We start from the raw sequence: 23,017 nt of genomic DNA, 5'->3' as shown, positions 1-23,017 counted from the left end.
GACTAAATTAAAATAGATGATATTAGATACAAATATGATAAAGGTTATTCAGACAGTCATAAAATTATTCAATTTTATAACTCACAATTAACTTATCAAAATTAACATCAAATAGATGACTATGAGAGTTCTATATTTTTTTTTTAACCAAAAAATTGTATATAAAAGTCTGAATTTGAAGTTTTCTAAATAAGGATAATTTCCTAATCAATGCTATAAGAATACTTAAACAATAAGACATGACATTTTTGAAATAGACAAACTAAAATTCAAAGTCCAAGTACAAAATTAAGACAATTATCTTTTTTTTCCATCAATAATAAATTCTCAATGCCATGAAATAACCTCCTTACACATGAAATTATCCTAAAGAAAAAGTAGAACAACAACAATAAATGGAGTTTACTTCATATCATTATTTTATTATGTATTAATAAAAATTTAAAAAATATTTATGCAATCAAATTTATTTATCATGTTGTTATTGTTGTTGTTGTTATTATTATTATTATTATTATTATATATTTACAGTAAATAAATTAAAATATGAATTAACTTGTTATAAAATGTTAAATTACATCAATATAAAAAAAACACTTTATACTTTTCATGTACTTATATTACATATTTGATCACTCGTCCAAAAAAATTTACAACAATAATATGTACATTTAATTTTTTCAATTCATGTCTTATAGCTTGAATTAAACTTTTTATTTTTATCGTGAATTCATATATAAAATCTTTAAGATTTAAAAACATAAAAAAGTATACTAAGAAAACTCATTTGAATGTCCAAATTCAAACACTACTATATAAATTATGACAAAAAATCTTATACTCCCTCCATTTCAATTGATTAGTCTTTAAAAAAAACATTTTTTTATAAATATTTTAATTTTAATTTTTTACTTGACATATTTAATACCACATGATTAAGAGTCTGTTTAACATTAATGTTAAATTAACTTATTTTTAGAGGTACTATTTTAAAATGAATTTTGGAGAAAAACAATTTGTATTTGACTAAAAAAAATACTTTTTATAAGCAAATTATGTCTGACTAATCTTTTTTAATATTCAACTTACAAAAAAGGAAAATTGTTAATTATTTTTTTAAAAATATCTACTATTAATTAATTTTTTTATTTTTCTTAAAATCAAAATGAACATATTTAAAATTTCAATCAATATTAATTCTATTTTTTTACTTGGCATATTTAATACCACATGATTATGATTAAGAGCCTGTTTGACATTTAAATCAACCTAGTACTTTTTAAAAATGAATTTTGAAAAAAAATAATTGTATTTGACTAAAAAGTACTTGTCATAATCAAATTATGTCTTGACTAATCTTTTTTAATAATTTTGATATTCAACTTACAAAAAAGGAAAATTATTAATATATATTTTTTAAAGTATCTAACATTAATTAATATTTTATTTTTGTTAAATTAAAATAAACATATTTAAATTTCCAATCAATGTTATACCCTTTTTGGAATCACTATTACAATAAAATAAAATGAACTTTAACAATAAAATAGTTAATAAATAATAATAATAATAATATTAATAATAAAATATTAGTGTTGTCATAATTGCCAAATTACCCTCAATATAAACCTCTTTTGCTTTCTTCACTACCTCTTCCTCATTTTCTCAGTCCTTGCACTCATTTACTCAACACAAAGTCTTTCGATCCATCGCCTTCTCCAAATCCTCTGAATTCTCAATTCTCCGATTCGCCGGACGATCGTACGGTTACTGTTTTCCGGCAATGACTCTGCTCACGCCTCCTCCGATAGATGTAAGTAATCTTCATTTCTAATCTGTAAACTTTTTTTGCTTTGTGAAGATTTTGTAGTTTAGTTTTTTTGAAACTGTTAATTGTTTTGATTAAATTGGTGATGAATGTTGATTGACCTAAAATTTGCTTAAAAGTTCAATCGTGACTGAATTTTATAAGCTAGGTTACTGTGTGAATTCAGTTCGTTTTTGTTTGTAGTTGCGTTTTTTTTTTGTGTGTGGATGTAGTTGATGAATTTAAGGCGATGCTCTGAGAGATGTAATCTCCATTTCCGTTTTTCTTTTTGCGGTTTGCGTTTACAGTTTTAGTTTGTTTTGTGTATTTTGATCATTTTGGAGGACTTCCCTAATTTGTTCAGGGGTTATTTTATTGAAGTAGCTTTTAAAATTTTGAATGCTTTTGATTTTTAGGTGCTGAATGTGGTCTGCTGTGAGTACGGCGTGAAATTGACCTAAATTTGTTTAGAAAGCTATGGTGACTGAATTTTTTAGCTTGGATTCTGTGTGAATTCATTTTGTTTTAACTGATTTTCCTTTGTATCACATTATTTTTGATTTGTCTGAAGTTGCTTTTGCGCATTATTTGCTTAAAGTGGATTTGCTTGGGGTATTTTTTAAAAAGTTGGATGTTTTTGATTTTATAGGTGCTGAATGTAGTCTGCTGCGATTGCCATGTGAAATTGACCCAAAAATTTCCTTAAAAGGAATAGTGACTGAATTTTATGAGCTATGTCGCTGTGTGAATTCATTTTGCTTCTACAGTTTTTCGTTAGTTTTGCATATTTTTTTGTTTTGTTTGAAGTTGCTTTTGTGTAATATTTGCTTAAATTGGCTTTGCTTGGTGTAATTTTTAAAATGTTGAATATTTTTGATTTGTAGGTCTGAATGTAGTCAGCTGTCATTGCCGTGTGAAATTGACCTAAAATTTCCTTAAAAAGCGATAGTGACTGGATCGATTAGTTAGATTGCTTTGTAAATTCATTTTGCTTGTATAGTTTTTACTTTGTTTTGCATATTATTCGTTAAAAGTAGCTTTGCTTGGTGTAGTTTTGAATGCTTTTGATTTATAGGTGCTGAATGTAGTCCGGTGTGATTGTGGTGTGAAATTGACCTAAAATTTCTTTAAAATGTTAACCGAATTTATCAGTTACATTGATGTGTTAATTCACTTTGTTTAGTTTGTTTAGCGTATCTTTTATGCTGTTTAAAGTTTTGTTTGATGAATTTTTGCTAAACTTATGATGCTTTGTTGGAGTTCGAAGTAGTTTGATTTTTTGGATGGATATGTGCTGAATTTAATATTTGGATGATATTGTGGTGTAAAAATTTCATTAATTTTCTCTTTTTAGATGTGAATGATCAAAATTGCCGAGTTTTGTTAGATCTAATTGCTTACTTTATTGCTTCGTTTTTGGCAGCCAGAAGACCACGAAATGCTTGTTCCTAGTTCTGACTTTCCTACCGAGGGACCTCAGCCTGTGGAAGGTATCTCACATACTTCCACACACACACATACACACTCATAAACAAATAATTTACGAGTAATCATTTTTGTTTATCATTTGATGTCACTTTTCTTATGCTACTGGTGAAATATATATGAATGTCTGCACATTCTTGCATTGATTAAATTTTAGTATGTCTAATTTGTTCTAATTCCATACTAGTACCAGTATGAAACAGAGCACAATTGAGCACAATTTGTAGAATGTATCACTGGCCCCAACAAGATTTGGGATTGAGGTGTTGTCGACTGAATAAGTATTCTATATTTTTTTCCTCAGTCCTTTTTTTTTTTGCATGCTTTAGTTTTGGCAGGTGCACCAGCAGACACAACAAATACGGTTGATGCACAAGCGGTGGATGATCCGGCATCAGCCCGGTTCACATGGACTGTCGAAAAATTTTCGAGGTTGAATGTGAAGAAGTTGTACTCTGATCCTTTTAACGTAGGAGGATTTAAATGGTAATTATATTCAACAACCCATTTTTTAGTGGATTGGCTTACAAATTTAATGCGGATATGATAATGAAGTTCTATACGGTGCATTGTCTTGCAGGAGGATTCTGATATTCCCAAAAGGGAACAATGCAGACCATTTGTCAATGTATTTAGATGTGGCGGATGCTGCAACATTGCCTTATGGTTGGAGTAGATTTGCTCAGTTTAGCTTAGCTGTTATCAATCGAATGAATAACAAGTTAACAGTAAAGAAAGGTCAGATATCTTATTTGTTGTATAAAAGATATGAACTTTGTGTATGAGTTTAAGTATGTGATTGCACGAATGTCTTATTGCTTTATTCTTCTGATGACATGCTTCAATATAGTGATGCTAATTCTCCAAGAGATTCTTTTATTTGTTTTGCTGAATGATTCAATGACTTATTGCTTTATCTTTATCTTTTTCATGCTAATTCTCCATGAGATTCTTTTATTTGTCTAAATATGTGATTGCATGAATGTCTTACTGCTTTATCTTTACTTTATTTACATGTAACATTTCTAGGCCTTTTTTGTACTGGCAAATCTGAAAAGATCTGTTCATTTAATTAGTAAAGAAAGAAAAGTTCCAAATTTCAGGAAAAAAAAATAGTAAAGAAAGTAGAGATCTGAATGAATTGCTTAATTACTCTCTCAAGCATGTTGGGATTTAAGTAGTGTTCACAAGTAGCCTAAATGGGAAGGAAAAGTAATCCAAGAAAGGAGATGGAAGTAATTTTGTCTTTGTAATCTGTATATATTAAGGAGTACAAAGCTCCTTCGCAAAATGGCTTGTTTTCTTATCTTTAATAATTGATTTCACACTAGAAAAAATAGTCGTTTATTGTTGTCCTAATATTTAGAACTTTGAAATCGACTAAAGTTTTGGTTATTAAATCTTCCTTGTTTGAACTAGGTAGGAAGTTTTAAAATTTAAGATTTAAAAATCAATTAAGATGTTACCTTGTTCTATATATTACATAATTATATGTATATATATATTTATGTTTTCTTTCATGTTACTTTTAATGGATTTATCTACAATGGAAACAATAATAAATTAATGTGCCCTTTTTAACGTAATTAAAATAGTTAGTAAGTAGATCTTGCAATTTTTATGCCGTAATAAGTACAAGGGCACAAAAAATTGTTTTAATAAAAAGTATTTAAGGAAGCATTAATGATAACTCATTCATAGCAAAGCGGTGGGAGTGAATTTAGAACTTTAAGAGCAAATAGGAGTTCTATTGAACAATGGAAGGACTTTGAATTGGAAAAATGCTCAAATTCCTTGTCCACTATTATTGTCAAATCAACTTACTTGAAGTCATAAATATTAGAAAATGATTAAGTGATAATTTTTCTAATGTGAGTTCCATATTAAAAGAGTAAAAAGTTGATCAATTTTTTGTATAAGGGATTAAGAATAGGAACATAATGTACTTATCTGTTGGGATTTATCTTGGGTGATGCCTAGATCTATGAAGGAAATTTTGTTTTGTTGGAAAATCGGAAGAAGTAGGAGAAAATACAAAGCGTAGGGTGTTGTTCCTTTAGCTTTGATGTGGATCATTTGTATAGAGAGAAATAAGAGAGCTTTTGAAGGAGTAGATTTGACTTTTATGCAGTTGAGGAGTCGACACCTTATGTATTTCTGGTGCCACCCATGTAGTGCTGGCCTGTTTTGGCGATAGAAAAAATGTAAGGAATTCTTTGGTAGAATAAGATACAATTGTGCAAAAAAATTATATGAACAATTAATTATTTGTTAAGTTTAGGTGCCTAAGTGATTACTAAGGTGGACAAGTTTTAGCTCTTGTTGTAAACTGAGTAAAATGTGGGTAAAGAATTTTCAATTGTTAGTAAATTGAGACACAAATTTTGTAATAAAACATGAGATATACATGAGATGTACATACCCAAGTGCTTATGTAAAGTTGGACGACTTCTTTACGATTCAATCAAATGTTACTCACGTTATGATACTTTTGTACAACGAAGCAAATATTAGAACAATTGAAAGAAAAATGACTAGAGTCAGTGGCGAATCCAGGATTTTAAGTTAGTGGGTGCTTCCTTAGCTACCAATCATAAAATATAAGTAAACAAAATCTTATGACTTTTCATAATAAAGACAATCGTATTTAAACACAATAGGAAAAAATAAAAAAACTATAATAAATATTATTTTGGATAATGGATTTTTTGTATTTTATACAAAATCTTTTTAGGAAAGATTGTATTGCGATGAAGCATTGGTTTGAAGCAATATGTATCGCAATTTGATTATCCCATATCAATTGCATTAGCGCATCTCCTCCCAACATTAATCCTTCGAAAAGTTTCTTTAGCCATATAAACACAGATATAAACAGTGCTATTGCTTGATATTTTACCTTTGCACTTGATCGAACTACTACATCTTGTTTTTTGCTTTTCCAAGATACTAGATTTCCTCCAATTAGAAATCAGTACCCTGAAGTGGATGGTCTATATGATGGACTTGCTCAATTTTGCATATCTAGTATTATTTGCATGTCCCGTGTCTTCATACTATGTTGGCCGTGTCTAGGACTCCATGTGAAGATTTGACATCTCTTACAATACGGATCATTGCATTCCAATGATTGCCATAAGGAGATTGGAGAAACTAACTAATAACAACCATAGGAAACGAGATGGCTGATCGTGTAAACATAAGATGAATGCCCTTGGTGGCTTATATTTGGTAACAACTGAGGTTCGTCAAAGGCCCTGCTTAGGAAGTACCCGAGTACGTCCGCGAGAATCCCCATCCATGAAGAAGATAACATTCAGGTCCATAGGATTATCAATAGGTTCACAATTCAACGTCCAAGTGTCCAAAGCATTTTTCGTTGATGAAACGACAGGCCTAATGCTGGAATGTGCCCACCCTAATTTCTAGAAAGTGTCGTTTACCTTGTTTTTAATTTGGAAATGTCTGTCAAGATACTCAACTTAAGTTGAGTAATGTCTTAATGATCATCATTGGTTATAGAAATGTCTCTTATGTAAATAACCAAGAAATGAGTTGCCACTATAAGAATGTTTATAGAACACCTAGATTGGCTTTACTTATAAGCATGCCAAATTGTTGCACAACTATGCTAGAACGGTCAAATGAATCCTTTAGTTATTGCTTGAGACTTAGACAAAGATTGACAATCAAATTCCTTTGCATACGGGCAATTTGTGGCCATATTTATGAACGACAATATTTTTACATATGTTGCTCTAACTCTTCAGTTTGGTGCCACACCTGTGTCGAATGGACATGGGTATGGGTGTGGGATCCGTGTTTGATTGGGTCAACAGATTTTAGGTACTTTGACCAAAATCGATGGGAAAGTATGGATAATTTTAATGATTCCTATAATCAATACAAAATCTAAGGTGAAATTAAAAAAAATAGAATACCTTTTATGTAAAAATTTCCATGTCACTCCTTTTCCTTTAATATCCTTTCGAGATTCTCCTCAAGTTCTCCACATAATATCTTATAATTTAGGTTTTATAACTCTATTTTTAGATATTTTAATTATTTTTAGGCGAATCCCTGCACCCTTATTAATATATGGATCCCGAATATTAAAAACTAGATCACGAAGGATCCGACCTCTAGATCCGCATCCTTCCGACCTCTAGATCCGCACCTGTATCGGACACCCGCACTCAAGTCTGAGCAACTTACCTGTCAACAAAACAAAGATTGACAATCGACACTTAGATTCCATGTGAGCATCAAATCCTTGGGTTGCTTTATGTAGACTTCCGAAGCAAGTTTGCCATGACGAAAGATATGTTTGATATCCAACCAATAAGACATGACTGCTATAGAGATAAAGGAGGCGAACAGATGCAATTTCCACTATTGGAGAAAAGGTATCACCATGATTAAGATCAATCCCTTGGCGAACGAACTTCTTGCCAGCACCTACCTTGATTGTAAATACCCTCCGACATCTAGCTATTGATTTTCCTGGTGGTAAAAGAACTATTTCCTAAGTACTAGTATCACAAACAATTATTTCTTCAATCGTAGGCAACCCACATAGCTATCGCCTTTGCCAAAGTCTTACATCCTTTGTCATGGCTAAGTTGAATAATGAAGGCATGATATGATGGCTGAAATAGTGACAACTCAAGAAATTATAGACAAGATGAGTGTTGTGAGTAGTCTGGATACCTTTTCAAATAATAGGAAGATCAACTTTATCTTACGCAAGACGTTAGTCTGGAATCATCAAAAGGAGTACACAAATGGAATAATACTTTTAGAAGGCTACTGCATGATTGGGAGTTGGGAAGAGTTGTTGAATTTTTCAAGACCTTGGAATCATTCCAAGGGTTCGAAGACACTGAAGATTCACTTATATGGAAGCCCACTAGTAAAGGAACTTATTCTGTAAACTCAGCTTATACCATTTTGATTAGGCATAGATAGTCAACTAATCAGAGATGAAGGTTCCTTTTAAGGTGGTATGCTTTTCTTGGCTAGTAGCAAGGAATGCTTGCCTCACACAGGCTAAAATTTAAAGAAGGGGATTCCAACTGTGTCCTAGATGCTTTTTGTATGGAGCTGCTGGGAAAATAATAGTCACCTATTTATTCATTGTCTTGTTTCTGGAAAATTATGGCAACTATTCTTAAACATGGTATGAATCGGATGGTCAATGCCAGCAACAAGTGTCGATTTGCTGAAATGATGGATCCAGGATGATGGGGCAGTTAGTGAGAAAAATTGGTGGAAACTTGTCCCTGCTTGCATATGGTGGACCATTTGGAAGGAGAGGAACTATAGAGCTTTTCAAGAAAAATATAATTTTGTGAAGAAAATCAATATGAATTTTATTTTTTTGTTTTATTTGGTGTAAAGAAAGCTATGCTGAGGAGGCTGAATCACTAGTTGATATGATAGGATCCTTTGAAGAAGTAGCCTAGGCTTGGTTGGGATTTTGTGTAGTCTTTTGCACTGTTGTGGTGTAATTTTGATATATATATATATTCGCTCCTAGTTTAAATAAAAATGAGTGCTCAACGGGAAAAGGGATGTTGAAATGACGAGTCACTCGGCAAACGTTGTGTACATGTACCATGTGTAGAATCATAAACATAAGCATCAACTATTAGCTTGTGGAGTGTTTGGCCGTGGTTGTTTGGAATAGACTTGAGGAGGAGGATGGCCTCTTTGTAAGAGACAATTCTTGCATTTCAATGGTTTACATGGGCTTATTCAGACATAAGCCGCAAGATAATCACTATCTTCTTTTCTCTATTCATTGCCACCTTGTATAGAGTAGAGGGCTTAGCCATGCACCCCTAGTACAGGAGGTTAAGTGAAAGTGAGGGTCTACTGTTAGTAGCCTTCCCCTTGAATTTCTGATAGGAGCTGCTTTTATGCCTCGAACCCGAGTCCTAGGTCGCGGAAACCAAAGGAACAACTATACCATGAACCAAGGTTCACCTCCCACCTGTATAGAGTGCCTGTGCAAATTGGGTTAGCGGTGCAGATCATTTGATTTTTCATTCATTGGGGAACAGCATCAAATATCTGATCCTTCAAAGACTTATCTTTGGGATCTTGATGTCCGCGATAGTTTTCTAGATGGTCCTATGGAATGCATCTTTTGTAGGGACTGCCTGAAAGATCTGACTGGAATATGATCTTGACCTTCTTTAAAGTGTGAACTTGGAAATGCTGCAGAACTTTGTCCATCTCTTAACTTAACCCTCAAAGCTCTCCTGAGAAGGGATATCATGCAGCTTGTCAAAGAAAATTAATTAGATGTTGTGTGTAGTCACATTCTTGCATTGGAGAGAGAGAATATAATCACGATTGGGGATTACTCTCTATCTTTGAGGGATCTTAATATATGTCAGAGTATTGTGATTTGATTTTTTTAAGTGATGGTTTACTTGTTAAATGTTATGATCCTTATGGCAGATACTCAGCACCAGTTTAATGCAAGGGAGAGTGACTGGGGTTTCACATCATTCATGCCTCTTAGTGAACTATATGATCCTGGGAAAGGTTATCTTATGGATGATACCGTCATAATTGAAGCTGATGTTGCTGTCCGTAAAGTCGCTGATTACTGGTCCCATGACTCTAAAAAAGAGACTGGTTATGTTGGCCTTAAGAATCAGGGAGCTACTTGTTATATGAACTCTCTCCTCCAGACACTATACCATATTCCTTATTTTAGAAAGGTTAGCCTTGTAAATGAATGATTTCTTTGATAATATCTTCATACATATGATTAATTCCTTCTTGTTTCTCAGGCTGTGTATCACATGCCAACAACTGAGAATGACAATCCATCTGGCAGCATCCCTTTAGCTTTGCAGAGTTTGTTTTATAAGCTCCAGTATAACGACACTAGTGTAGCAACAAAAGAATTAACAAAGTCCTTTGGGTGGGACACCTATGAGTCTTTCATGCAGCATGATGTACAAGAACTTAACAGGGTTCTTTGTGAAAAGCTCGAAGATAAGATGAAGGTAATTTGTATAATGGAATTGGACACTTAGAACTTGCAGACACCTTTTATACTATACTTCTTTATAGGTGAGGTTATTACTTCCGATTATTGTTTTCTGTTAACTTTGGTTTCTTTGACTCAGGGAACTGTTGTAGAGGGCACAATACAACAATTACTTGAGGGGCATCATATGAATTACATCGAATGTATCCGTGTGGACTACAAATCAACAAGAAAAGAATCTTTTTATGGTAGATATAGCACCTATTTGAGCCAGCATAACTTTTTATGATGGTTTTGTATTGAATTTGGAACACCATTTTATCATTTTGTTTATGAAAAATGCATCTTTGATCAGATCTTCAGCTTGATGTGAAAGGGTGTCGTGATGTATATGCTTCATTTGACAAGTATGTTGAAGTGGAACGCCTCGAGGGCGACAACAAATACCAAGCAGAACAACATGGTTTACAGGTTAAATGTCTTTAATATTTCTATGAGCGTCCCTTATTTTCTTCCAGTGCACTTATAGAATTCCATGTTTTATAGGAGATTGGGTGGAGTTTGTAGAATAGATTCTTTACCTTTTGGTATACTTCTTGTATATGGACAGCTTTTTGGCTATGTTTATGAACTAACATACGTTTGCCTTATCAAACAAAAAAGTTTTTGTGAGGCGTGAGCTAGTGGTTTACAAATTTACATATTTATTGGAAGTTTGAGATTCGTTTGAGCCAGAGAATGATAGGGAATAAGAGGCGCATGGTTTTACAAAGCTAAAAGAAATTGTAAGAATAGAAGGATGTCAATGTGCTGTGTGGAAGTTTGGTAAACACACCTAATAGATGATATTTGTGTTATTTCCTTATCCTCCTTTTCTTGTAGTGTCGTGCTTGGGTTTTAAAGTTATGATATCTGATATATTCGTAGCTAACTCCTAGTTTTACAGGATGCTCGGAAAGGTGTCCTTTTCATTGACTTCCCTCCTGTTCTTCAACTTCAGTTAAAACGCTTTGAATACGATTTTGTGCGGGATGCTATGATCAAGGTAAGTAATTAATTCTCACTTGCTTGTAAAGCTCTAGCCAACTAGGGAGGGAACATTATTCTTTTCTTTGATAGGGATAAATAGCCATCTCAGAGAAATTTTTATATTTAATTAAGGAGATTCCTGGTGTCCTATATACAATATGGAAAGTAGATTATGATAAAAACAATGCTATTTGGTTTAGTCTTATTTGTTTTTCTACATTAGATGGAAGTTTCATGCTTATTGGATCCCAGGTTTTCATGGATAAAGCAGCGTGTCACTTTTTTCTCCATATGTCTCTCATTTGGAGTAATACTCTATTTTTCATTTTTTCTTATTTTATTATGGTAAGGAAGTTACTCATCTTGAGATAAACTTCGAGCAGATGGTTCGTGGTGATAAATGCTACTGCTAGTGTGCTTGACTTATAACTATATGTTTGATAAATGCTACTGCTAGTGTGCTTGACTTATAACTATATGTTTGCCACATAATGCTTATCACTTTTTTTTTAATTGGCAATATAGATAAATGATCGATATGAGTTCCCATTGCAACTCGATCTTGATAGAGAGAACGGGAAATATTTATCTCCAGATGCTGATCGAAGTGTCCGCAATCTCTATTCTCTGCACAGGTCTCAACTTTTTCTGTTTTCTTAATGATCTGTCCTTGCTAGTTATTGCTCATTTTTCATGAATTTTTTTGGTCAACCATTAAGTTGAATAACATGTCAGTTCTGCAAAGATCTAATCTTAGTGGTTTCACATTCTTAATGTTCAATATTTTCTTCTATTGTTAGTTAACTAGCTATATTTGCCACAAATTTAGATGGCTTGGGATCACCTGCTATCGTATATCATTGGAGTCATCCAAATATACAGTTGATATCTCATTTTATCTGGACCAGTTTAATCACTTTGTTACTTGGTTGTTTTCTTTCTGCTTACGCTGTTATGCAATAATTCTGCGCCATGTTCTTTTCTGATCAACCTGATTATGTCAAACTTGGTTTACTTTAGGCTTGATTCTTCTACATGCTCTTCTTCTGGTTTTTGAAACATCAATAGTTTTTAAAATGACATATTTTTAACAAGTTTGCTGATATAAAAGTGGCTGTCTGCTGGTGAATGGAATCTGGTAATCTCCCTTAATCAGGTTACATTTGCTTTTGCCTTTTTTATTTGTTTTGGTAGTTGAAAACTTTAACAACACCATTGTACGAAGCAATAGAGCTTACACTTCCTAATATGTCAATAATTTCATAATATCATCATTAAGTCCATGTCAAAGAATGTACGGTTGAGAGAATGCCTTAACTCAAATCATCCACAACGTTTGTTCATATTGCTCATATTGTGGTACCAACCTTGAACAACTCCCAACTAATCTGGGGTTGGACATTGGTCGCAGTTGATTGATTCATTTGGTATATCTCCTAGAATTAGTTCCTGTAAACATGGAAATTGGGAAACGTAGGTCGTATATTGTGAACATTAGTTTGTTTCTCCCTTTCCACTGAGTTTCAACTGATTATGTGCAAAGTGCCACTTCTGCCTTTTTTGCATCTTCCTTCCCCATATTAAATTGATCTTAGTGACTGTTTTATTCTTCTTCTATAGTATTCTAGCGTTGAGATCATGCATAAGTTACAATGTGACACATATGCCTTAGTCAAACATGACATACTCTTGCTGACAAGACAGTGAAATATAATCTCAACTAAATTCTGGATATAGGTTTTTTATCCTACCTTTTTTGTTCCCTTTATTTTATTAGAATATACTTGTCCCACATCGGTTTTAGGTTTCCTAAGGGGTTCGTAATTGTCGTCGGCTATTCACCCATTACCTCCTGGTTTTGGATTGGATTGTATATATTTTTACATGGTAACAGGGAAAACTTTGGTGAACCCGTTTGCACAACCATTTTCTCTCTACTTATTCCATTGCATTGGGCTTCTCTTTCGCATCTCAACCCACTGAGTTTCTCTAGGCTCTTCTCTCTAATCAGTCCCCAAATATTTAGTTCTGTTAGGCAGACACTTCTTAGCTCATTGAGTATTTTTTAAGCCCATTCTTATCTTGAGCTTACTTGGTCTAGTCCAGGCCCAGACTTTAGCCTGTTGAGCTATTTTAATCTTCCAAACTTAAGGAAAAAAATAAAAGTGACCACATATAAACTTGAAAACAGGTTTCATGTGTGGGAAGTGTTAGAATATGCTTGTCCCGTATTGCTTTTTGAAGGTTTCCAAAGGGTTTTATTGTGGGTTGGGCTACTCCCCCAGTTTCCTTAAGGTTTTGCTTGGATGCTCATATTAACTGCAAATTTAATTTCATCCTCACTTGTAACAATGTTGGTATAATTTTCACTCTGTTCAACTGTTTTCAGCTTTTTTTAGTACAATTTTTTTGCTTATTTATAGTCAATCAGAAATTTCTTATTGCATTTATATTATGTTCCCCCGAGTCCAGCTGAGGTTATTTGATCTTATGTGGTCCCAATAGGAGGGTACTGAAAGTTCTTCATCTCATCCATGTATGAACCAGTAATTTGAAATATTGGTTCAGCCCTGTTTTGGATACCGGCATGGGATTTATTTTTCAGTTTTTATGTATATTTGCAGGGGATTTATTTCATTTCTTTCTATAAAATTGCAAGATACTATTCTAGTGGAAAATGATGGCTTTTCTCATAGGCAGCTTCTGTTGTCATCATCGATATCATTAACATCTGTTTCTCCCCGTTTTACCTTCTTGTTTGGCATCTACTATTGTGCTTGACTGCAGGTTTTACTTATTCTTGTGTGATGTCTAACAAACTTGGGCCGTCGACCATGATAGCTCTTCATTCTCAATTTTCAGTTACTTCAGGCAATTATGTTGCATGATGATTATTACTTATGAATTCTGTACTAATTCTTTTTTTTTTCTATTTTTTTTCAGTGTTTTAGTTCACAGCGGTGGGGTGCACGGGGGACACTATTATGCATATATCAGGCCTACACTGTCTGATCAGTGGTATGCAATTTGTTGCGCCATCATACATTTTTCTCCAGCATTTATAATTGGGTGTTTCTATCGCATGCACCCTTTTCTAGTGTTCTCTAGATTTGTAGCTTAGCCCAAGGAAGATTTGACATGTTCTGGAGCTTCAAATTGTTATACTCATTTTCTATTTACTTCACAAGGATTCTTCAGAATATGTTAAAACTCGCTAAAATTTGAATGTACCTGTATCAGATATGCCCTTATTCAGTAGTCCACCTGTCTGTGCTTGCTTTTGATTGCCAAGCAGTTTTGGCTTTGGTTCTTCTTAATGGCTGCTTCACATTGACAAGAGATTCTACTGTCCCTGATTACTGGTTTGATTCATTATGCATTTCTTACTTTTAGGTATAAATTTGATGATGAGCGTGTGACAAAAGAAGATACAAAGAGAGCACTGGATGAACAATACGGTGGTGAGGAAGAGGTATTTTTCCTATTCTTGCACCCTTTTTACTTATACTTATGCCTTCTAATTAGAAATCGTTATACGTATGAAGAAAATTTCTTTTATGTATTGCACATGCTAAGTGGTTATTTCTTCTTAACAGTTACCCCACACAAATCCTGGGTTCAATAATTCACCATTTAAATTTACAAAATATTCAAATGCGTATATGCTTGTCTATATACGTGAAAGTGACAAGGAAAAGATCATATGCGATGTGGATGAGAAGGACATAGCCGAGCATCTCAGGGTGGGTTTCAACTCAATACTATTGATTTGGTTTCTGTTTTGTTCAGCCATAGTAATCTATCAACCTCTACTTTCAGATAAGACTAAAGAAGGAGCAAGAAGGAAAGGAGCAAAAGAGAAAGGAGAAAGCAGAGGCTCACCTCTATACAATCATTAAGGTTTCTTTCAACTACTAGTTTATATCCTTTACTACTTGCATCATTAAATTTACAAAATGTTTTAACTGAAAATGGCCATTTCATTTACAGGTAGCTCGTGATGAAGACCTTGGTGAACAAATTGGAAAGGAGATCTATTTTGATCTTGTGGATCATGATAAAGTGCATAGTTTTCGTATTCAGAAGCAGATGCCATTTGCTCAATTCAAGGTATCATTCTTCTGCATTTCCTTTTCTTGTAGATTTGGATAACTTATAACCATACTGCTCTTATCAAACATGACGAGCAATTGTATGTGCTGCATGGAATGCGACTTTGACCATGTTAAATTAAGAGGATTCATGTGAAACTTTTTGCTTCTCGAATATAAATTGTGAACTTCTGTACTTGTGTATTATTTTGAGAGAGATAAAACTTCAAATTCTAGTGCTTATATAGCTAAAATTGAGGCGAACAAGCAATTAAAATATTCAGGAAAATGTGGAGTTCTCATGGTGGTTAGCTAAGAGGGTTCATGAAAATTGTTTATGTTTTTAGCAGACAAGATAATAAATATATTTCTTATGATAATCATTGGTCAATCACCGTAGTTTGACATGTGTCTGATGGTATGTCTGTTCTCAGGAGGAAGTTGCTAAGGAATTTGGCATACCAGTTCAATTTCAACGTTACTGGCTATGGGCAAAGCGCCAGAACCATACATATCGGCCTAATCGGCCATTGACAGCTCAAGAGGAACTTCAATCTGTAAGTTCTGTCTGCCAATCCTACCTCCCTGCTGTGTGCTCTGCATCTGAATTATGACTGTAATTGGTGTCGTCCTTTGCTACATCTCGTATTGTTTTTACTTGGAAAAGAAGAACGATCTTAGCATGATATATTTTTCATTGGTGTAAGCTGTAGGTACCAGACAATTCCTTATATAATCTGCAGCTATATGACAGTTCGATTCTGTAAACTCTTTGCTTTATCTGTCTTCGTATGAAAAATGTTTTAGGTAAAGGTTAATGAATTTGTATGCTAAGTAGCTTAGCTCTGGTGCCTGAAAACCCTGTTTATGAATTTGGCATCCACCAATATCCTCACATGTACCAAAATAGATGCCTTCAGGTGTTAGTGAATAGGATCAGTTTTTCTGTTCATGTTGATTCATCCATGGTTGGTTCACAAGTTGATTGGTCTCTCTCTCTCTCTGTCTCCCACCCTCTGTCTCTCTTTCTCTCCCTCACTCTCTCGCCCTATTTCTCTCTCTGTCTACCTCGCCCTCTCCCTCTCCCTCTCCCTCCCCCTCCCTCAATCTCGATCTAGATTCTTGACATGTCTTTTGATTGGACCAAGTGTCGGGACCATCATGTCCCCTTGAGAGTGATATTCTTGAAGTGTGTATTCTTCATTGTTTTTTTCTGGCATTCCTGCGATCTGTTGAAGAATGGGAAGGCTTGGTTAACTTGGTTTTAAAGATCTTACATATTGTGTTTTTAGGTGGGCCAACTGAGGGAGGTTTCAAATAAAGCGAATCATGCTGAGCTAAAATTGTTCTTGGAAGTAGAATTTGGCCTGGTAATGTATCGGTTGCTTACTTGTCTTCTCTTTGATGATTTGCATGTTGCATGTTTTTCCTGTGAGGCTTTATTCTTCATGTTTTACTTTTGCCTTCTATTTTTTTTGTCTGTTGTTGCAGGATTTGCAACCTCTTCCTCCACTGGAGAAGACCAAGGATGATATCCTTCTCTTTTTCAAACTCTATGACCCTTCGAAAGAGGAGATAAGGTATTACACCTTGCTTCTCTATAGCTGGAAAACTAACACTAAAGTAGTGATTTTCATGTCTGAATTTGGGATCTGCTCATTTATTTTTGAGAACACGACTATATGGAAAGGTGCTTTTTACTTTTCCTCAATCTTGAGGTTTAGAACATTTAAAGATTTGAATGTGACACCAAAGTTAGCATGAGTATACAATGAATATGGAAAAAATAAGAAGAAAACATTTACTAATTTTTTGCGATTTCCTTTGGACTTGATAAAGACATCTTGTTGAAAGGGTTAATTGAAATTTTAATGCATTTGAACCTTTGAAGTGCTGTTAGGAACTGTTTGGGGCTGTGTATACGAGAATCCATGCTGTGGATGAGGTATTTTTGGTCAGTCTCTTTAATTTCCTTTTTGTTGTCAGGTATGTTGGACGGATTTTTGTAAAAGGAAGTGGCAAGCCGCTGGAGATACTTGCAAAGCTAAATGAGTTGGCTGGCTTTTTGCCTGATGAAGAAATTGAACTTTTTGAGGTTAATTGTTCTTCTTTTGCTGCCAGTTTTTTAAACTCAAAACGTAGGATGTGTGATTTTTCAGGTTTGTTATTCGCAGGAAATAAAATTTGAACCAAATGTGATGTGTGAACACATTAACATGAATCTGAGTTTTCGTGGCTGTCAGGTATGTGGAATCAATTGCCATATCCAGTTTGGGGTTTTTATGCATTTGCTTGTGTAGGCAATCCTTCAATAGTTGTTTTTTTTTTATTCCGCTGGATCTATTAGCAATGAAAAGTTTTATGCACCACTACTTTGGCTTTGCAGCTAGAAGATGGGGACATTATTTGTTTTCAGAAATCCCTTCGGAAGCAAGGGAATGAACAATATCGCTTTCCAGAGGTTCCTTCATTTTTGGAGTACGTGCACAATCGCCAGGTTTGTGCTCCATGCTCTTATTGTGATATTGGCTCTTGGAGTATAAAAGATTTGTTACAGTACTGCAATAGATATTGATGATAGCTCTAACCTTGCCAGTAAGCCTGCCGTACTTTATTTTGCTCGCTTTGACCTAATTTTGGATCCTAGTCCGACTGGGATGGAGTTCAAAAAGGATATTCATTGATTTTGATGTATATGTTTAAAAGCCTTGTCATTTTACTGTTATGAGCTCTATTCTATGGTTTCCAGATTGTTCGTTTTCGCTCATTGGAGAAACCCAAGGAGGACGAGTTCAGTCTTGAGTTGTATGTATCTGTTTTTGTATAATTATTAGTTCTAGGTTGGTCTTGTGTCAACTCTTTTTTTCATTGGTTGATGACACATAATTCTAGGTCAAAGCAAAACAACTATGATGAAGTTGTTGAATGCTTAGCTCGCCATCTTCGCTTGGATGATCCATCAAGAGTAAGGCTTACGCCACACAACTGCTACTCACAACAGCCAAAACCTCAGCCAATAAGGTATCGTGGAGTTGATCGTCTCACAGAAATGCTTAGTCACTATAATCAGGTATTTTGTCCTTTTTTAAATCTTCCTAGATATGCAGATATCCGCTTACTGCAAATAATTGTTTATTACTAACTATTGTTTGTTGATGTCATTCCTCATCTTTGGATAGACTTCAGATGTTTTGTATTATGAAGTCCTGGATATTCCTTTACCAGAACTTCAGGGCTTAAAAACTCTCAAAGTTACTTTTCATCATTCTGCCAAAGATGAAGTGAGTGCTGAAACTCTTTCTTTTATGCTTTTATGACACAATTTTACCTCACCTTTCTGTAATATAATCTTGCACTGACTATTTTCAGGTGACTATCCATACTATCAGATTGCCAAAACAAAGTACCATAGCAGATGTTCTTAATGATCTGAAAACGAAGGTACTTTGGAGTTGTCTTGTGCTTTAGGAGTGGATGCCTTTGAACTTTCTTCCCCTCTCCACATATAAGTATCAAGACTATAAAACACATTGTGGGAACTAGTAGAGATGGGAAAACTGACCTTGTCTTTTCTGTAGCAAGAGGATCACTCATCTTATCTCTTGTTATGGTGCAGGTTGAATTGTCACGGCCGGATGCTGAACTAAGATTGCTTGAAGTTTTTTACCACAAGATATATAAGGTACTATAATGTTGCATAACTTCCTTTTATACTGTGGTTTTGGGTCACTGAGATGCTTCTCCCTTCTTCAGTACTCAGAGTCAGCTCAATGGTTGTAAATCTAATTTCTTTTACTTGTTTTTTTAGAGGACACTGTTACATGGCGCTGAATACAGTAAAGGATAACCAAAAAAAATTTAGATTAAAGAATAGAAGAATTTAATACATGCGTCTTTGTGTATGTATGTTTATTGAACAATAATGTAGCTACACATGTGTTTGTGTAAACAGTGGGTATATGTTTTGTCGAAGGATGTACAAGAATTCATGAAAGGACATGATATAACTGTGTTTTATAGGTTGCTCCTAGGTAGCATTTGTAACCTTGTATCCATCTTTTTGCTGCAGATTTTCCCCCTTAATGAAAGGATTGAAAACATAAATGATCAATACTGGACGCTACGTGCAGAGGAGGTACATTTTTATAACTGATGTTTGCTTCATTAGTTTATTCACAAGAGCAGTTTGGGATTTACTTTTGGGCCAATGGATGTACATGAATTTCACTTATTTCACTGTTTTTTTCTTCTTTTTTTCATTTCGATCTTCAATCTTTGTGATTGTTTCAGTCGTTCCCTGCTTGACCATCTAGCATATTGCACTGAGACATGACATATACAATCAATGTTATTTTTATAAGATAAAAAGTTTGTCCATGAAGTACTTAAAAGTACAGAAAACATCTGAAGAACCAACAAACCACCTACTATCCTCTCCCTCCCAACAAATCCAAAAAAATCCGTATATTTATTCAGATTCACTAAGGGATTACTTCTACACCAGTAATGCAGAGTATGAAGACATTATTAATTCTAGATATGTGATCTCTATGCCCTTCAAAGCAAACATTGTTTCCTCTCCAGCCATAAAGTACATAAGATTCTCTCCATATCTGCTTCATGCCGCCTTCCAGGTACCCTTTGAGCTTATCAATCTTCCAATAAACCTTTTATAACACTGAGGCATCACTCAAGAAATTCCACAGATGTTTAAAAGTAACTCCCAGCATTGCATAGAAACTCTGCAATGGAGGAAAAGATGATTCTTTTTTTTTTTTTGGTGAGAAACTGGAGGATTGGATGATTCACCGAGTCCTAGTCTTCTTCACACAGATAACATCTATTACCAGTGGTGGATGTAGAGAACAAGTACTGGGTTCATCTGAATCCAGTGTTTTTGACACGTCCTATAGATATATAATTGGTTCAGTTGTAAGAATTTAAAGGTTGACCCATCAAATTAAAATCGTGGATCCTCCTCTGTTACATAAAGTGAAACCTCTTTTCTGCAAGTTGTCTTGACCAAGCCTCCCGAGCTGCTGTCCACCAAAAACATTCTACCTTAAGAGGAGATTCTGTCTTCCAAATCATCTTCCGAGGCCTTTTAGCATCCCATTGACCTGACTACTTTATCAACATGCTGTTACAATTTTTAACTGAAACTTTTTTACCGTCACCAACTTCTCAGATAGTGAATCCATCTTACTTTGATCAATTGAAGTAAATTGACTGAAATTCTCTTATCTCCCAATCATTCAAGTTTCCTTTTTCGATCTGCCACCCCGTGTTTTGAGTATATAGTTGTAACATATATTTTGTAGATGTTTGCATACTACTGACACTGGTTGTACTACAGATTCCTGAAGAGGAGAAAAACCTGGGTGCTCATAGTCGCTTAATTCATGTTTATCATTTTATAAAGGAGGCGACTCAAAATCAAACAGTAAGTACATGTGTAAAGATCTTGTTGCAATAACTGTTCATTATAGGAAAGGTTCTTCCTTGAATTGTTTGCTTTTGGTTCCTCTTTCTCTCTCTCTCTTTTTTTTTTTTTAAAAAAAACCTTTCTCTTGTGTTTACAGCAAGTTTTGAACTTTGGTGAGCCCTTTTTCCTCGTTATTCATGAGGGTGAGACATTGACTGAGGTTAAAGCTCGCATTCAGAAAAAATTGCAGGTTCCAGATGAAGAGTTTTCGAAGGTAAACAATCATTCTGCCTTTGGACTTCTCATTTTATTAATGGAATTGTCATCTTGAAAATTTATGAGTCATTTTCTTGGTAAAGTATATGTAATTGTGTTCTTGAAAGTCTTTGACACGTGGTTCTTTTGCTCTGCAGTGGAAATTTGCATTTTTGTCCATGGGTCGTCCCGAGTACCTGGAGGAATCGGATATTATTTTCAACCGTTTTCAGGTATTTGGTTCTTCCTTTTCATCTTTGTCTATGCATAGTCCTCATCATGTGTTTGGATATCCTAATATTCCTATTGATTTCCAGAAAAGAGATGTGTATGGTGCCTGGGAGCAGTACCTTGGATTAGAGCACACTGACTGTCCTCCAAAACGATCATATTCTGCCCACCAGGTATGCAATAATGCTTTATATGAGAAACCTTCTGAGAATTTTAGGTAAGAATTTCAACATTGTGGAAAGAAAATTGGGCTTGGCCCCGCAGCACTAACTATACTAGAGAAGCTATTTATTCAAGTTCCGTAACTTCCCAAGGGTGAAGAAACAAAACTTTTGAGGGTTTCTTTTGTTTCGTGCTGTGGGGTTTGAGCAAGTTAATCATCTTGAATGAAAGAACATCTTTTGATGCTTATGAGCATATGGCTACTATCTGGATAATACTTGTATGCTCGAATGTTTGATCTTTGATAAGCTTAAATCTTATAATAATTACATGTATCCTCAATGGATCTGGTAGTTAATTTATGCAATGGTCTAAAGATAAAACGAATTTCTCAGTTGAGAATTGTCTTCCTTTTGATAAGCTTGCAGTACATATGTGTCCTTTTTTGCCATGCGTGATGTCCATTCAAGAGTGAAATGCGCTCGAATTAGAAAGCCGTGTTGTTTATTATGTGCACTCTTTTTCACGTGTGAACTTTCCTGTTTCCTCAATACATGTCTAACTGATTCATATTGGTGCTGCAGAACCGTCACAATTTTGAGAAGCCTGTTCGGATCTACAACTAGATAATCTCTGGAACTACTTCCTCATTATCGTGTGATTATCTTCAAAGGTAAGGTTGCTGTTTTGCCAAGAAGGTGCACTAGGTTCAGCAGAAGATAACGGTTTGGCAGGTAAATGTGGGGATGTCAGCTTGGTTGTTGTATACATTTAGTCCTCCCGAGACGGTTAAACATTTGTGCTGAGATTTCACTAAGCAATCACCCGTTTTTCGGCTGAGGGTGTTTGCTGGTAAAATTGGCTTCTGTCAGTTGTAATGTAGGCAAATCCATGCGATTTTGGATGAGTACATGTATAGAGGGTACATATAATTGGCTTTGACTCTCCTATACTTAGAACATCGGTTTCGACTTTATCCTATATTTAGACAAAAATATCATAGCCATACATTTCTTTAAGAATATTCTGATAATCTGTAAAATGTTCGATCATATTTAGTTTCTTGGTTTCCCGTAATTGTGCAACAATGGTTGTTTATGATGCTTTTAGTTCTCCATTTTCGCTTGATCTAAGGTTACGTGTACCAATTATTTCATGCATTACATAAGTTAATAGCTATGTTGTTCGAATTTTTCAAAAATGTCCTTAAGCTGTGTATTTTTTCGAGGGTCCCAGCAACATAGATAACAAGTATAGTCTTGTAAAACCAAAATTATAATAGCCAACTTGAGTGAATATTTGGATACATTTACCAGTTTATGTTCATTAGTTTCTATTGTGAATGTTATACAACCAAATTGTCGGGTGGTAAAAAATTCATTCTCAATTAGACTTGGGTACTTTTTTTAGGTCTAGTGTTTGAGATACCGCTAAAATTAAGACTTCTCGGTGAAAATTTGGATTAGTTAAGCTCTGAAAATGAATAATGGGTGGAACACTAAAAAAGGTGGAATGGCATGGGA

The 23,017-nt window shown here is 34.4% G+C and overlaps 1 protein-coding gene across 2 annotated transcripts; it reads left to right on the top strand.

Moving 5' to 3' along the window:
- Window positions 1–1,642: 1,642 nt before the first annotated feature.
- LOC107020448 (ubiquitin carboxyl-terminal hydrolase 12-like) lies at window positions 1,643–22,579 on the top strand. 2 transcript variants are annotated; one of them, XM_027917088.1, is made up of 33 exons: window positions 1,664–1,813; window positions 2,692–2,784; window positions 3,231–3,297; window positions 3,622–3,778; window positions 3,873–4,030; window positions 9,761–10,026; window positions 10,099–10,317; window positions 10,441–10,549; window positions 10,657–10,772; window positions 11,248–11,346; window positions 11,856–11,965; window positions 14,274–14,348; window positions 14,724–14,802; window positions 14,927–15,073; window positions 15,150–15,230; window positions 15,321–15,440; window positions 15,856–15,978; window positions 16,714–16,791; window positions 16,913–17,001; window positions 17,408–17,516; window positions 17,596–17,664; window positions 17,808–17,918; window positions 18,171–18,226; window positions 18,314–18,491; window positions 18,601–18,702; window positions 18,791–18,862; window positions 19,038–19,103; window positions 19,491–19,556; window positions 20,778–20,864; window positions 21,004–21,120; window positions 21,260–21,334; window positions 21,419–21,505; window positions 22,079–22,579. In XM_027917088.1, exons 3-33 carry the CDS (start codon window positions 3,246–3,248, stop codon window positions 22,118–22,120), a joined length of 3,315 nt encoding a protein of 1,104 aa, XP_027772889.1. In that variant the 5' UTR covers window positions 1,664–1,813; window positions 2,692–2,784; window positions 3,231–3,245; the 3' UTR covers window positions 22,121–22,579. The 2 variants fall into 2 exon arrangements, with proteins under 2 accessions (XP_015076300.1, XP_027772889.1); XM_015220814.2 differs by lacking the exon at window positions 2,692–2,784 and having other exon boundaries at window positions 1,643–1,813.
- Window positions 22,580–23,017: the final 438 nt, after the last annotated feature.

This window comes from Solanum pennellii, chromosome 5 (genome assembly GCF_001406875.1).
Source record: "Solanum pennellii chromosome 5, SPENNV200".
Classification (NCBI taxonomy): domain Eukaryota; kingdom Viridiplantae; phylum Streptophyta; class Magnoliopsida; order Solanales; family Solanaceae; genus Solanum; species Solanum pennellii.
This window is presented reverse-complemented; position numbering and strand designations above follow the sequence as displayed.